At 39.7% G+C, this 16,096-nt stretch overlaps 3 protein-coding genes and 1 pseudogene across 3 annotated transcripts; 3 read left to right on the top strand and 1 right to left on the bottom strand.

Moving 5' to 3' along the window:
- Positions 1 to 220: 220 nt before the first annotated feature.
- Positions 221 to 7,552, bottom strand: LOC141841023 (proteasome subunit alpha type-2-A). Its single transcript, XM_074729147.1, has 11 exons — positions 7,432 to 7,552; positions 7,240 to 7,316; positions 6,995 to 7,059; positions 6,060 to 6,106; positions 5,783 to 5,858; positions 3,524 to 3,591; positions 2,936 to 3,005; positions 2,235 to 2,320; positions 921 to 983; positions 769 to 834; positions 221 to 474 (listed from the first exon to the last, which is right to left on the bottom strand). The coding sequence occupies exons 1-11, from the start codon at positions 7,470 to 7,472 to the stop codon at positions 426 to 428; spliced, it is 708 nt and encodes a 235-aa protein (XP_074585248.1). The 5' UTR covers positions 7,473 to 7,552; the 3' UTR covers positions 221 to 425.
- A 213-nt stretch (positions 7,553 to 7,765) lies between these two features.
- Positions 7,766 to 9,674, top strand: LOC141842145 (pentatricopeptide repeat-containing protein At5g08305-like). Its single transcript, XM_074730363.1, has one exon. It carries the CDS (start codon positions 7,766 to 7,768, stop codon positions 9,344 to 9,346), a length of 1,581 nt encoding a protein of 526 aa, XP_074586464.1. The 3' UTR covers positions 9,347 to 9,674.
- Positions 9,675 to 10,800: 1,126 nt separating this feature from the next.
- Positions 10,801 to 12,014, top strand: LOC141837124 (uncharacterized). Its single transcript, XM_074724580.1, has 2 exons — positions 10,801 to 11,351; positions 11,511 to 12,014. The coding sequence occupies exons 1-2, from the start codon at positions 10,935 to 10,937 to the stop codon at positions 12,012 to 12,014; spliced, it is 921 nt and encodes a 306-aa protein (XP_074580681.1). The 5' UTR covers positions 10,801 to 10,934.
- Positions 12,015 to 12,537: 523 nt separating this feature from the next.
- On the top strand, positions 12,538 to 14,883 carry LOC141837123 (UDP-glycosyltransferase 82A1-like; annotated as a pseudogene).
- The last annotated feature ends 1,213 nt before the right edge of the window (positions 14,884 to 16,096 follow it).

Below are 16,096 nucleotides of genomic sequence, written 5' to 3'. Positions count from 1 at the left end.
TTAAAATTTCCATTCTCATCCTTCAGAAATCTATGCTGCCCTTTATCGCCCAGTGTTGATCCTCATCATCTTAAATGGGCCGATAGATTCAAATGTTTTCTACGAAATTATTTAATTTTTCATAAAATTGTTTCATTTATCAAACAACATTTAACTTTCAGAATTGCACTTACGAATCCCGCTTATGCATGTCAACGCGACCTGACCTGACCTGAGCATATTCAGAAAAAGTTTGGAAAATTCAATTGCACCGTCATAATTTGTCTTATGTTAAATGATGGCCAGTAATAAGTTCTGTTGCATGCCCAGAACCATCAGTGAACTAAATGTGCGAAGCTGGAACCAAGAACGTATTCTGTAAGCTACGACTCCGAATAGCTGGAACCAAGAAACCCTTCTGCATGCATCCAACCACTCCAGAGAAGTTACTCCACCTCCGCCAAGTAATCATCAATTTCGGCAGGAGTCAACACCCTGCAATCCAACACCAACATGATTAGCGTAATAAAACCCCTTCATATAGCATTTCTATTTAGCGTAAGATGTCTCAAAGCACTGTGTCATGCCTTAACGGACTAAACATATGTATTCAAAAATCATTCTAGGCATCAAGCATGTAGATATCAATCAAGATTTATAAAAATTGAAAATAAGAGGAATGCTTGTGTAACAAAAATGGTGTGCATATAATTTACGCAAGAAAAAAACAAGTAACCTTTCATAATTCAAGATTATATATAACTGAATGTTACGTCATAAATAAAGCACCTGAATTTTCTGTCAACGCCTATAATTCCAATTTCAATATTCTTGCCAGAGATCTGTCCTTGAAACCTAGAAGGTTTACCCAAAATTCGTAAAAGTAATGATTGAGAGATCTATGAGCTTCAAAACAAGAAGAGAATGACTACAGAAAATACCCTTCTTTTAGAGTCAATATGGCAGTGTGAACAGCATCATCAAGCTCCATATCTTCAGTATACCTTTAGAAGAAGCAAAAAAAAAAAAAAAAAAAAAAAATCAAACCCATATCATAAAAAAGTGCAAGAAATAGTCAAGTGAATATCCCATTCCTAAGAAAAAGTTAAACTGGTGTGGAAAGAACAACACACAACAATGCAAATACAGATAGTGCACAATAAATAATCATTTTAGGATAGTGGCATGCATATAACATTCACGACAATAATCTTACGTCTAAAAAAGTATGAGCTATACACTATCGCTGATGAACCATGGACTAATACATTAAACTACATACCCATATCTAGCTTACATGGGGAAAAGTGATAGAGGATACAGGAAACAACAAAAATTGGAAAAAAGAATGATCTTGGTTAATGTAGTGAATGTTGGATAGACCCAGAAACCCATAGCATTTCATGGTCCACGGTACACAGTATACGGCCCAAACTATCAAATTGCTCAAGGTTGCAAAATGAGAATAACAGAATTTTAGACACTGTTCTGTCCACTTGTGCCTGTAGCTCAAGTGAAAATGTAAAATCACTACAGTAATATTCAATTTTTAAAACTATATTGCTCACTAGAATTTGTTGAACAATCAACACAAGAATAATATTGTTTAGACTTTAAGGTTAAATCAACTAACAAAGGAGGAATCATAAATTTAAAAGACAAGATTATGCTTCAAGACAAATCTTAAGGTGTTACAGATTCTAGCTTCTCTATAGCAATCTAATAATACACACATTCAGATAAATGGAGATGTACCATTTTTCCATCTCCTTCAATTGGTAAGGAAGGAATTGTTAAAAGCAGCAGCAGTCTCTGATTGTTATCTGATTTGTGTAACAACTAAAACTTGCTCAAAATTTCTATTTAGTAAAGTAGAAATTACAAATAAATTAAAATATAAAACTCGTGTTTTTATGTAAAAGTACCATGATCGATGGTGGCCAAAGCCACAAATAGGGTGCAAATTGTCATAGTTGTGGTTGACAATTTGTTATGGTGTGTACAACCACTAGCATTAATTTGGTCATGGCAGTCATGCAATAGCCCAGCATGCTGAGGTGATTGAATCTAAGCAGTTGGTGCCATGTTAATATTGAAACAAAGTGAATTATGACAGCATACCAAGTGTCAACATAATATGGATAACTGACAGCGACCCCAAGAAAGAATAGCTTTAAATTTTGAGAAAATAGGACATAGGACTACTAAAATTAAATTTGAAAGGACAAATTTAGCCAGCAATACAAAGTGAGTACCTTTTCTCAAGAAATGCCTTAGCGTTGGAAACATTTTTCCCCATTGCTGATGCCTTCCAAGAGAAGTATGAACCAGATGGATCAACCTGTGAAAAGAAAGATGGAAAATCAAAGTCCGCTTATTATGACTTTGAACATGAGCAGGTAATCATTCATAGTTTTCAAAAACTAATACTTGAGAACATGCACATGATCTTACACCAGAAATTATATGACAGACAATTCTGACTAATCTACTATGCCATATATCGATGAATGGCAATGACCTATGGTAGATACAATGTTGTTCCTTTTACTCATAAGAAAAAGGATATCCAGATTAGAGCAACCAATAAACTGGAGTTTATTCAAAACTGGGGATGGGAAAAAACCAGAGTTTATTCAAAAATTGGGTGGGGAAAAAAACAGCATATCAAACCCAATCAGGGTTTTCTTCAGAACCAACACACACATAAAAAAACTTTTTTTCCCTCAAGTTGGTTCAGTTTCATTTTTTTGTGAATATAGTAGAATAAGGGTCTAGTACATAACCCGAACTTAAAGGTCAGGTTCGGCCATTCAGGGATTTTCATATACTCTGAATTAAATCCAGGTCAGGTTTTCTTGAAATCTGACCTGGCACGACCCTACCCTTGTTAATTCACTAGAATGACATATGTAAAAAATAGGCACAACCAACTATACACAAACAAAATGCATACCTGATATAACTGTGGACCATTATCGTCATATCCAGCAACCAGAAGGGAAACTCCAAATGGCCTTACACCACTGGAATCAACAAGGAATCAGAAAGAGGAAGATGAACAAAAGTTAAAGGCTCATCTAAATATAAAGCAAGTAAATTAGTTTTATTTCAAGAATCCCTCACGAATGAGCATATACTTCACAGAATAGCTAATGTGTCAAACCATTTAGCAATGTGTCTGAGAGATGAATGGGTACAGAATCAGAAGAGTGAGGCTGATGAAATTCACATTGTACAAAAAAGACATCACACAATTATCCAAAGTTCTTTTGTTTGAGAAGCACTATATTACAGCAGTGATCATAAAGTTCAAGATGTTCAAGATGTTCAGTAGCCAAAAGTTACCAATTTTGTGCACTGAGGAAGGTGATATTAGTGCCATGCAAGAATCAGTTTATTCGGCAAATCCTTATCTTGCCCCTAATCTATAATCACATGGGCATGGCCTAAGCACTGCAAGTGAATTCAGGTACCATACTGCACTGCAAGTGAATTCAGGTACCATGCTGCAGATAAAACATAATAGGTAAAGGAATAGTACCCAGATTGAGTAAACTCCTGCATAACAGCTGCAGTTTCTCTTACAAGTTGTGTTACTGGGATAGGCTCCTGCATAATTCAGTATTTATCAGGGTGCAAGTGAATAAGAAATATCTTAAACTATATGAAATTGAAGCATAAAGCAGATGGATTGATATTGATTGTCCAAACCAAGCTTGATAGTAATGCAGAAGTACAAAAATATATGGACTTAGGAGTTGGATTAAAGCTATCATCAAAAGTTCCAGTATCCAAGAATATTTAGAAAACATAAAACAACATTCCTAAATATATACATTATGAAATTTGTTTTACAAATCAGAATAACTATCATCAGAAATTCCACTATGCAAGACTATTTAGAAAACATAAAGCAACCTTCCAAAATGTTTGCATTGTGAGTTTAGTTTTACCAATCAGAAGAACTATAGTTGGGAGTCAAAAACTAACTATGAGACAGTGTTTTGCTCTATGCCAGTCGGCATGGACAAAAAAAATACTTTCCGCTTGCTAACCGGCATGTGAGACAGAGTCTGAAATCACAATATGTGAGGAATACTTCCTTGCAAGCTCACCCTTCACAAGTTCGCCCGCGAGTTCATCCATCATTGGTGAGTTCAGCCTTCATTTACAAGTCCATCCACCCATCTATTCAACCGTCGTCCATGAGTTTGTCCACAAGCAAGCTATGAATCCATCCTTCATCCATCTGAGCTTGTTGTTCACACGAGCATGAGATGCCTTAGACCTAGACTTCATTCCATAGCCGCGAGCTCATCCTTCATCTGTTTCGTGTCATCGTCATGACTCTTCCAACACTAATGACTCCTTCATGTAAGTGAACTTCCTCCCATTTCTTTTCTCCTTCCTCCTATTCCTCTTTTTCTTCTTTCCCCTCCTCCTCACACTCCTCTCGAAGCAACCAATACTATTTGTTGGCATAAGAAGAAATGATGCAAATCTGATTCATTGCGGCTATGAACCTAAACTCTATCTTGAAACAGATTTTAAGCTTTTGTATGATCTCGTCATTAAAGTACTATAAGACTACTTAAAAGCCAGGTTTTGTATATCCAGAATTTTTGTGATCAACGTCTAACAGACACAAAACCTATATAAAAATGTTCTTTCTATTAAGCACTGTCATATGATATTTAGAGTTTTAGACATCATCTAGAATTCAGGCAGATGGAGAAGTATGCATTACAACAGAGTACATTTGAAACAACCTCATGCAGAGAAGGGGAATCTCATACAAAAAATTGGAACTGCATCAAACATGCATATTAAAAGTTGAAGTTTACATGAAACATCATAAAAAGTAAAGCATAATGGTATAAGGATAACATGACTAGCAGTGTCAAGCAGACTGTGCATCCCATTACATAACATGATCCAACCAAAATGGGCCAAGGCATGCTTGGAACAGATCCAATTGCGGGTCCATGTACTATAGGTCAACCAACAGGGACGGCAATACCCATTCAAGTCAAATTCATGCTTAATAATTAGGTTTGGATAAGGTGAGGTGTACTTGAAAGTAGAAATCATAGGTACCCATATATTTTCATTTAAATTGGATGTCAACAGATTAAAAGATCCATTTATCAGCCAAAACAATTATCTATCAAATTCAGATAGTGGGCTATTAATCACATTTGGGTAATACCCAAAATTGTGGCTACTTGACCACATGTCATCCCTATGTGAGCCCTAACATAGCAACAAATATGTTTTGCATATCAATTTTTAAATATCACCTCTCCTGTACCTCACATATTTTTTTTTTCAAAATTCATAAAAACATTTTAAAATCTTTATATTAATTTATTTTAATGTTATCAAATTGTTGGTCCTATGGGTTTCTCAACATGGGTAGGGCATGGCACAATACAACCAAGCCAAAACTCGTGTTGGGCATGGGGTTTTTATGCCTTAGGACATGTCAGGCCTTGTGTCAGCTTGAGCTTAGGCACATCCCATTGGCATGCCCACACATGACCAGTTGACCACACATCAACTAAAAAAAAAAAAAAAGACCATCTAAACACTTAACATATCATCACTTGATTGATTTAAAAGCTATTCCAACAATCTAACTACAGTACTAGATTAATATCTCATGCTTTGAATTTAGTTTATAGGGATGAGAATTGTTGCGTAGCAACCATGGATAACAGCAAACATTTAACGCAACTACCAGTGATTCTTTGCAAGCAAAAATATTTTCAATGAAATGATGGCCTGCATTAAGGGATACCTTGTATAACCGAAAATATTGTTGTGCTTGCTTTCTGCTTTTTCTCACTAGAACACGAGAATCTGGGCCCATGCCACTGCAATAGACAAAAGAAGAAAATCTTATGTATGAAAAAGAAAGAAGAATGATAGAAAACAAAACCTAATTAAAAGAAGTGGTGTGTTTAGTCTTGGTAACAGCTAACTGCAAATGAATGTTGAATATTGTGCACAATTCAATGTTGTACATAATTTACAACTAACTGCAAATGAAGCAAAGAATACAATAAATCATTCACCTATAAACGACCCCAATATTAGTAGTCATAAGCTGAATCTTTTGCACCTACATTTAGAGAAACAAATGAGTTAGCTACAGAGTTTAGAGTGATGCGGTCTCAAAATAAACTATACACATAACACAAAAAAGGAAATTAATTGAACTGAAGCTTAACAGAAAAAATACTGTAAAGATGAAAGAAATCAAATTGATGTAACAATGGATTTCTCATGAAAGCATCAGATATCAAAACTCAAATATTAATGTAGCTAAAGAAACACATAAATATTGAATTATCTCAATCCCATCTTTACTTTACATTTGAAATGTCAAAATTTCATTTCATAGGACACAACTAGATAACTTCTACGATAGTTTTCTCTTATTTAAGGTTTCATTCTCCATTCCTTTGAGCCCATCTATGAGTATATATAGTATCAAAATTTAACTTGATAGTTCAACACCTGAGCAAACAATTTATCAAATATCCCAGAACCTCTGTTAATTGTGTTATTTGTATACACGCCTATAGCACATTATGAGCATGAAAGCCCTACAGCTTTGCTCATTTTGAAATAGTAATCACATCCTACAAACAGATTTAAGACCCAAATTTACATATATGCCTAAACATGCTGGATGGCTGCAACTCCAGGCATTTTTGCTATACAGATTTTTTAAGCTTCTCCTCCAAGAATGAACATACATAGACACTGAAAGTGGGAAGTTTGAAAAACTAAAAGTCATTAAAACTAGACAGTGAAAGTGGGAAGTTTGAAAAACTAAAAGCCACTAAAACCTTTTGAATAGAAAAATCCGTATAAATAACACTTTGTAATTACCCCACCATAGTATTCAAAGACACTAAGATAAGATAGAAGAAATACGTTTCCCAGAATAAGAAGCAAAAAATCAGAACATCCAAGGAAAAATGGGTAAGTTGTAGATACGTACTGACGCTTCATCCACCAAAATGGAAGGAAGTTTCTTCTCGGTAGCTATGACAACACCGTTCGCCGCTGCAGTCACAACACACAAAATTCATGTAACTGCTTGATAATAGTGATATATTTTCATTCAGAAAATGTATCCTAAAATCGCAATGATTTTTTTTCACAGTTGTATGATATCCAACCATTTTAAGTTTAAAAAATAAGTTATAGAAAAAAAAAGACACGAGAAACTAGAGAGTATCTCACCTTTGATTCCAAGAGAAGTTTGGCCGGATCCGACTGCCATCAAGGCGTGTTCGATCTGAACTAGCTTCCCGGACGGGCTGCGTGCCGAAAGATCAGGCAAGGGAGGAAGAAAAACGTAAATGGATTCGTGAAGGTAGAGTAGCGGGGGGTTTGAAGCGTCCCGAGAAAGAAAGATAGAACCGAACAGCGTACCTGAAAGTGGTGAGGGAGAAAGAGTACTGACTGTCACCCATCTCCGGCGATCCGATCAAACTGCTCGCGAAGATTGGCAAGGCGATCTGAGCCTCCGCGATGAACTTGCAGCGAAACGGTGAACCCTTGTCCAAGAAAACACAAAAGGGCAGATTTGGAATCTCACGGAATGAAGTTGCTAACCGAGTCAAACGCGCACCTGACTTGGGTTGGATCAAAAGAGTATGAACGGATCCAGTAGCGCATCTTGGCGCCAATATGAAATTTACAGTAGAAAACTTTTTATTTAAAAATAATAATAAAAGACGTTGGGTTCCATAGAAATCGCGTCCAAATGCACGCGCCGCCACCGCCGTCGTCCACCAGACGCCGCCTCACTTCTCTCCTCCATGGTTGCTCATCCATTAGAGAGCTGAAGCAGATACACGCCCAGATCACGGCGTCAGGCTTCTTCGGCGACGACCTCCTACTCTCCAAGTTCATCCTTTTCTCCGGAGTCACTTCCGATTCCGGCGATCTCGACTACTCCTATCGCATCTTTCAAACCATCACCGCCCCTTCCGTATTCTCCTACAATGCGCTCATCCGTCGCTTCTCCGGATCCGACCGCCCCAACCGCTCGCTATCCCTCTTCGTTCGCATGCTCCGCGCCGCCGTGCCGCCCGACCACCTCACCTTCCCTTTTCTCTCTAAGTCCTGCGCCCGCCTGTCCTCCCTCACCTTATCCACATCCATCCACTGCCAGGCTGTCAAACACGGCCTGGAATCCGACCGCTTCGTGTCCAACTCCATGATTCACATGTACGCGGCCTGCGGCGACGCAGCCTCCGCGCGTAGAGTGTTCGACGGAATGTCCCAGCTGAATCTCGTCTCCTGGAACTCCCTCCTCGACGGCTACGCGAAGTGCCGAGATCTAGTGGCTGCACGGGAGGTGTTCGACCGAATGCCGGAGCGGGACGTGGTGTCCTGGAGCGCGATGATCGACGGGTACGTGAAGGGCGGCGAGTACAGAGAAGCGCTGGCGCTGTTCGAAGCAATGCGCGCTCGGCCGACGACGCCAAAGGCGAACGAGGTCACCATGGTCAGCGTGCTGTGCGCATGCGCGCACCTGGGGGCTCTCGACAAGGGTAGGGAGATGCATGGTTACCTGAAGGAGAACGGATTGCGTTTGAGCCTCGCACTGGCGACCTCCCTGGTCGACATGTACGCCAAGTGCGGATCCATCAGCGAGGCCGTGAGAGTCTTTCGCGGCGTTCCAATAATCAAGACCGATGTTCTACTATGGAACGCTATGATCGGTGGGCTCGCGATGCACGGGATGGGAACAGAGGCAGTGCGGATGTACCGAGAGATGCAGAACGAGGCGGGCGTTAAGCCGGACGAGATCACGTACTTGGCGTTGCTTAGCGCGTGCGCGCACGGAGGGTTGGTGAACGAAGCCCAGGGATTGTTCCGGTCGCTGGCGGAGCTCGGCATGGCGCCGCACGTCGAGCACTACGCTTGCATGGTGGACGTGCTGTGCCGAGCAGGAAAAGTGCAGGAGGCGTACCAGTTGGTCTGCGAAATGCCAGTTGAGCCGAGCGCCGCCGTCTTGGGTGCTCTGCTCAGCGGGTGCAGGAGCCATGGGTGGGTGGAGCTGGGGGAGGTGGTGGGGAAGAGATTGATCGAGATGGATCCGGAGCACGACGGGAGGTACGTTGGATTGTCGAATGTGTACGCGGTGGCGCGGCGGTGGGAGGAGGCTAAGCAGATGAGGGAGACTATGGAGAAGAGGAAGGTGAGGAAGGCGCCGGCATGCAGCGAGATTGAGGTGGGCGGTGTCGTGAGTAGATTCATTGTTTGGGATAAGACTCATCCTTCGGCGGAAGAGATGTACGCCATGCTGGAGCTGGTGGTGCTGCAAATGAAGATATAACAGGACATCAAACAGAGATTGAAACACACAGAGGAACCAGGTTCCATCTGGAGCTTTTACAGTAGAACGACTGTTGTGACGGCTGGTTTCTTCGCTGCGGCGAACAGCTTGGGGTTGGTTCAAATGGTTGAACGAGAAACCGAAGAGCAATCCCACCGCAATTCCTCCATGGACGGGACATCTTGAAACCAGAGGGGAGAGGGATGAGCAAGCTAGCCACACTGATAAATCATGGGGGTTTCATGAATTAATATTTATCATTTCCAATTTTTTGTAAATCTTAATTGGCATCTTGCAATGTTTAAATATAATTTTTAAATTATGGAAATTGGTCATTGTGCATATTTAGTTTTTTAAATGTTTAACAGATTAGTAAAAGCTCAAAAATACTCTGATTATCTCACTACATGTCCCATGCAGTCCTGTGGATAACTAGTTGGACAAGAGTAACTTTTATAGAGTAGAACAATTATTTGATGACAAAGTGAGATGCATGTGAGGTGTTTGATTTGATGGCTAGGAAATTTGTTCTTTATTTATTTTTCATCTATTTTTATTCATAAAATTAACAGTGCTAAAATTTTATATTGAGTGAGCAAAACTCACAAAAATCTGATTATCTCAGTGCATGTCCCTAACCAAGAAAGAGAACCTACACCCTTGACCTTACAGTTTAGTGTTTGCCTGTGTCTTCAATGTAGCTTTGAGGTATAATTCTGAGCTAAAAGGAGCGGCGGCTAAAGGAAAAGGACGAAGGTATTAGTTGTTAATACGTAGTTGTTGGATTTGTTAGAGTTTGATGTGATCTTGTCTTGGTCTGACTTGTGCTGAAGTCAACATGGGTAGAGGTGGTCAACTTTAGTGTGCCAGGGTAGTTTGTCAGATATCTAAACAAGTGCTCTAGTTGATCGAGGAGAGGGTTGCTTACAAGTGTTCTTGGAGAAGTGATTATGGTTTAATTGAGAGCTTTTATGTCTTCTAGAGGAAATATATGGCAAGATCGGAGTTTTCCATGGAGCTCCAACCCTCACAACATAGCCAAAAAAATAATAATTTGTCTCCCCAGTGCTTCAACTGAAATAGTGAAAGAAAAAGAAGTATATACTAACTGGAAGCAAGCAAACGTTTCTGGATAAATTTGAAAAAGAAAATTCAGATTAGTTTAGCCTTTTCATCTTCGTTGCTTGATTGGTCTATACAACCAAAGCAGTTCATGTTCAGAGCACATCGTCCATCACATCTACTGTTGTCAGTCAAATCGTCAATATGAAGCTTCCTGAGAAAAAAAAAATTTCTGCATCAGGGAAAATGTTTATTTGTTAGATATGATTACCAATCAAACAAGAAGCCTCGATTAGGTAGGTAGCATTGACTTTTGATTCCTTGGTCAACCGGGCTTCCCCAATAACCGATCTCCAATGGCATCTCTAATCCGCAAAGCAATCTATCCTGAGCATCGCCACACCCAGATTTCAGTGTAATAATTGTTTTTCGTTTTCGTTGACTTCGACAAAAACTTAAAGACGTCGAGCTTTATTATCAAGAACCGATTCCCCACCTTTTGTTCTTCCCCTTCTCGAGAAATATTATGAAGCCGGAGAAGCAGAAGACTCGAGGAGCCCCGCAGAGTAAGAGACTCTCCTTGTCGAGGCTCTTCTGCTTCAACGCCTCTCAGGTCAACGACTCCGACGGGCCGACGCCCACCCCAGACCGCGAGACGTCGTGGTGGTCCGCCTGTTTCATGGTCGGGAAGAAGAGGAAGAAGGAGAAGGAGAAGGTGGTTCCGGTTCACTCTCCGGCCAAATCCACGTCCAGGTCCAGGCCGGCTCGAGCCGTCGAGGAGAGCCGGTCTAAGAAGTCTGCGGCTCAAGGTAAACGTCTCTCTCTCTCTCTCTCTCTCTCTCTCTTACATCCGTCGGTTCTCGCACACGCACGAATCATGAAGCAGTCGCCACTGTCGGAATATTCTTATATTCCACATCGGATGGAATATCTAATAGTGCGTGTGTTTTACTAATTATTGATATGCTTAACTTAATTTTTTTTTTTTACTAAAACTGAATTAATATTTTCAATTGTTTAAATGCTATTTTACCGTGAACACAATTCTTAACTCATTTTATATGTTAACATGAAGTTATATTATATTATCACATTTCCGTAGAGTCGAGGCATCAAGGATAATAACAACAATGACAAGTCCGAAGCACCATCATCGAGTAGGGAAGCTTCAAAGTTCAATGAGGATCTTAACAATGGGCAACAAAATCTCTTGCAAACTAAGAGAGGAGATTATATTAGCATAGCACAAACTTCATTTGTTCAAAGTTCGTATCCAATTCAAATTAGGGCCGAGGGCAATGAGTCAAGGCCGTATAAGATTGCGAGTAGTCAGTCTCGGAAGCTTGGATCGTCCATCGGAGTCGGAATCATGACGATCACTTTGGCTATTATGGTATTTGTAGGTCGTGGAACTGCCATAATTTGCTTTTGCTCATGTTTATATATATTGCATCTAATGAGAGCCTCACAACTAAATGATGAAGAAAAAATTACACCGAAAAAAATTGATATAGATTCAGTTGAATATAAAAAGAAAATAATTTTAGAAGGTTTTCTCCAGAGAAATGGTGGAAGGTCATTAAATGTTGTTCGTTCTAAAAGATGAGATGTTTTTATTTTATTTTATTTGTGAAAGTTATTTTATTTTTCTTATGTTTGTTTAGAGATGGATGGATAGATTGATTAATTCACACACTAATTTCCTTTTACTTGTTTGATGGAAAAGATAAGTTAACAATCATACAATTAAATTTGATAGAAATTAAGGCTGTCCTACTTTTCTCCCTTGTAACTCAGTTTATAATCGACATTTTATAAAATACAAAACTAATTTGTAAATGTTTTTTTAATGGACTGAAAGATTTAAGTTTTGAATAAACATTTTTATTAATTAATTTAACAGAAAGAAAAATTAGCGCAACGCATAAAGGTGAATAAATAAAATTAGTGATGAAAGAGAAAGAAGACAATATTAAATAAAAGTCACGGCAGCGGCAGCTTTGTGGCTTTAAATAGCAGGAATATTTCGTACAGCATTAATGACTATTTTTGGTTCAGAATGCAAACGTCGACTATAAATGAATGAATGAAAAAGTTGAAAAGAAAGGGAGGAACTTTAATTTGTTGCCATGGCGAGGTCGCGATTCATTCTCGTTCCCTTCCCGGCTCAGGGCCATGTCACTGCTATGCTGCGCCTCGGCCGCCTTCTCAATGCGAGTGGCTTCGACGTCACGATGGCCACGCCCGACTTCATCCATCGCCGCCTCGCCGGCAGCGCAGACGCCGGCGTTGTTCGCCACGCGTGCCTTCCGAGCGGGCTGCCAGAGGCGGACCACACGGCGGACGACTCCGCCGCCATCGTCCGGGCTATGGAGTGCCACGTGCCTCCGCACCTCGAGCGCCTGTTGCTGGCGGACGGCGGTGGCGCGGTGGCGTGCGTGGTGGTGGACCTGGTGGCGTCGTGGGCGATTCCGGTGGCGAAGCGGTGCGGGGTGCCGGTGGTCGCGGGGTTCTGGCCAGGGATGCTCGCCTCTTACCGGGTCATTTCCGCCATCCCCGAGCTCATTCGCAGAGGTCTCATCTCCGACCAAGACGGTAATAATTAACACAGAATTAAATAAATCTTTAAATTTCAATCGTAAAGAATTCCAGAATCTCAAAAAATTCTCAATTTTCCCCTCAAAAGGTAGTTTTCTGCGCCATCAATCTCCGAGCAAACGAGAGTTAGAAGCAGAGGAGCTCAAAATATTGGCAGTCGAAGCAAAGCTGAGGCCAGAAGAGATGCCATGGCTGGTGGGTGACTCTGCCGTTCAGAATCTACGATTCAAATTCTGGCTTCAAGTAGTTGATCGAGCCAAATCTCTCCAATTCCTCTTAGTCAACACCTTCCCCGCAGCGGCGGCTCAAGCCTAGGAGGGGCCCTAGGCGATTTTTTTAAAAAATAATTATTATTTTTAAAATATTTTAATATTAAATAATAATAAAATTTAATTTTATGCGTAGTAAAAAGGAATAGATTCACATAGGGGTGCTCGTTTACCACTTTTCTTTGGCCTTGCTCTTCTTCAACCGCGACGAGTCGACGAGGTCTGGCGAAGGGCGAACTGCGAAGGCGAAGGGAAGGATTTGGTGGCGAAAGATGAACAACGAACGGTCGACGGTGAACCACCAGAACCGACGAAAGCGAAGGGAAGGATTTGGTGGTGAAGGACGAACAACGAACGGTCGACGGTGAGTTGCCGGAACTGGCGAAGGTGAAAAGAAGGGTTTCTGGATTTGGTGGTGTTTTAGGGTTTGGTGGCGAAGGGCGAACTGGCGAAGGCGCGAGCGAAGGGGGAAGGCGAACTAGCGAAGGGCGAAGGCGCGAAGGTGAACTGGCGAACGGTGAACTGGCGAAGGGCGAAGGTCAGGTCAATTCAAATCGGGAGATTTAGAGCGAAGGTGAACGGTTTGGTGACGTTGATTTGGTGGCATTTTAAGGATTTTTTTTTATTTGGGGCCGGCGAAGGTGCGAGCGAAGGTCAGTTCAAATCAGGAGATTCGAAACGAAACGTGAACTATTTGATGATATTTTAGGATTTGGTAGCGTTTTAAGAATTTTTTTATTTGGGGCCCTAACCGCCTAAATCGATTAATAAAAATATTTTAATAATTTTTATTTACTTAAAATATATACATTAATGTATTAAAATGGGGGCCCTTAAAATGGGAGCCCTAGGCATAGGCCAGCTTTAGTGGCCTATGCCTAGAGCCGGCCCTGCTTCCCCGGCGAAGCCGGCGATGGCAGCCGCCTTCTCTCGCCGGAGCACAGATCCCCGCTGGCTCTGCCCATTGGCCCACTAACGGCCCACGAGAGGATACCCAGGCCCAACCTGTGGGAGGAAGACGAGAGCTGCCTTGTCTGGCTCAAGAACCAACCGCCCTGCTCCGTCGTGTACGTCTCCTTCGGCAGCTGGGTGGCACCGCTCCCCCCGGCGACCATCTCGGAGTTCGCGCTGGGCCTGGAGGCGGCAGGCTCTCCGTTCTTGTGGGCGTTGCGGGACGACGCAAGGTGGCGGGCCGGGCTGCCAGCGGGCTTCGCCGGTCGAAGCGGCAGGTGGGTGGTGGACTAGACCCCGCAGGAGGCGGTGCTGGCGAGCCCGGCGGTGGGATGCTTCCTGACGCACTGTGGGTGGCTGTCGGTGCTGGAGGCGGCGCTCCACTGGAAGCGGATGCTGTGCTATCCCATCGCCGGCGACCATTTCGTGAACGCCGCCCAAATTGCGGGGGTGTGGGGTGCCGGAATCAGATTGGAGGAAGGGTGCGGATGCGGCGACGTGGCGGAGGGAATCCGGCGGGTGATGGGAGGGAAGGAAGGGGAGAAAGTGCAAAAGGGAGTGGAAGAGCTGAGGAGGAGAGTGGTGGAGGAGAAAGGCAGCGCCGAGGCCATGGCCAATCTCCAATCTTTTATCGACGCTAGCAAATTAAACCAATAAAAGAGATTGCAACGTTGAATCTAAGAATGCGTTTGGTTAAGTGATGATATATAATCTTAATTATGTGATTATTAGATAATCACATAACTAAAGTTTGATTTACTTTATTTAGTTGGAGAGAATAAAACATAATCAGTTTTATATTTACTATATTACCCTTCATTTAATTATATTTTAATATAATTTATTAAATTAATAAGTATAATTTATTAATTTTATTTTAATAAAATAATCCATTAAAAATAATTATTATAATAAAAAAATATTAAAATAATAAATATAATTTATTAATTTTATTTTTAAAATTTTAAAATATATATATATATATATTAATAAAACAATTTATTAAAATAATTATTTTAATAAAATAATTCATTAAATTAATAAATATAATTCCTTAATTTTATATTTTTAAATTTAAAATAAATTTATATTTCTTTTAATAAAATAATTTATTAAAATTATTATTTTAATAAAATAATTTATTAAATTAATAAAGATAATCTGATAATTTTATTTTAATAAAATAATTAAAAATAATTATTTTAATAAAATAATTTATTAAATTAATAAATGTAATTGGTTAATTTTATTTTTTAAAATTTAAAAAATATATTTTTAATAAAATAATTTATTAAAATAATTATTTTAATAAAATAATTCATTAAATTAATAAATATCATTCATTAATCTTATTTTTTAAATTTAAAATAAATTATTTTTTAATTTATAAATATTTAAATTAAAATGTATTGAATTAAATAATTTGATTTTAATTAGATTTCATAGTACTTTTTAATTGACTTAGTTTTAAAATCAGAGGATAATTATGGAAAAAATTTCGTTATTCTCAAGAATCGTTGAAAATCTTTGCTGATGTGATGGTGATCACATTATCGGATTATAACTCATTTGCTGATGTGATGGTGATGTTGTATTACTTGGGAATTAATCATAACCTGAACAAAACAAGGTTATCAACGATAACCTTAGACAGATAACCAAGATTATCAATGATAACCCCTAACCAAACACCCCCTAAATATTATTATTATTATTATTATTTAATAAGTTAGATATTTAATTTTTTAAATTTATTAATTTAAAAAATTATGATCGGATTTTATAATAATTTTTAAGATAAATTGATAAATAAATTTAAAAAATAATATTAAACTATTTGAATAGGTACCTCAATTATTCGAAGTGGTGT

Source organism: Curcuma longa, chromosome 11 (genome assembly GCF_044706935.1).
Source record: "Curcuma longa cultivar G26 ecotype Majalengka, Jawa Barat chromosome 11, ITB_CL_G26_1.1, whole genome shotgun sequence".
Lineage (NCBI taxonomy): Eukaryota > Viridiplantae > Streptophyta > Magnoliopsida > Zingiberales > Zingiberaceae > Curcuma > Curcuma longa.
Note: the sequence above shows the minus strand (reverse complement) of the source record. Positions and strands in the feature narration are given on the sequence as shown.

Excerpts from the sequence above, each read along its gene's own strand:
- LOC141837124 (XM_074724580.1), top strand. The coding sequence starts at position 10,935 with ATGAAGCCGGAGAAGCAGAAGACTCGAGGAGCCCCGCAGAGTAAGAGA. Across the intron at positions 11,352-11,510 it reads TGGAATATCTAATAGTGCGT|AGTCGAGGCATCAAGGATAA; the intron begins GTGTTTTACTAA and ends ACATTTCCGTAG.
- LOC141841023 (XM_074729147.1), bottom strand. The coding sequence starts at position 7,472 with ATGGGTGACAGTCAGTACTCTTTCTCCCTCACCACTTTCAG. Across the intron at positions 7,060-7,239 it reads AACTTCTCTTGGAATCAAAG|CGGCGAACGGTGTTGTCATA; the intron begins GTGAGATACTCT and ends TTGTGACTGCAG. Across the intron at positions 475-768 it reads GGCGTTGACAGAAAATTCAG|GGTGTTGACTCCTGCCGAAA; the intron begins GTGCTTTATTTA and ends GTTGGATTGCAG.
- LOC141842145 (XM_074730363.1), top strand. The coding sequence starts at position 7,766 with ATGCACGCGCCGCCACCGCCGTCGTCCACCAGACGCCGCCTCACTTCT.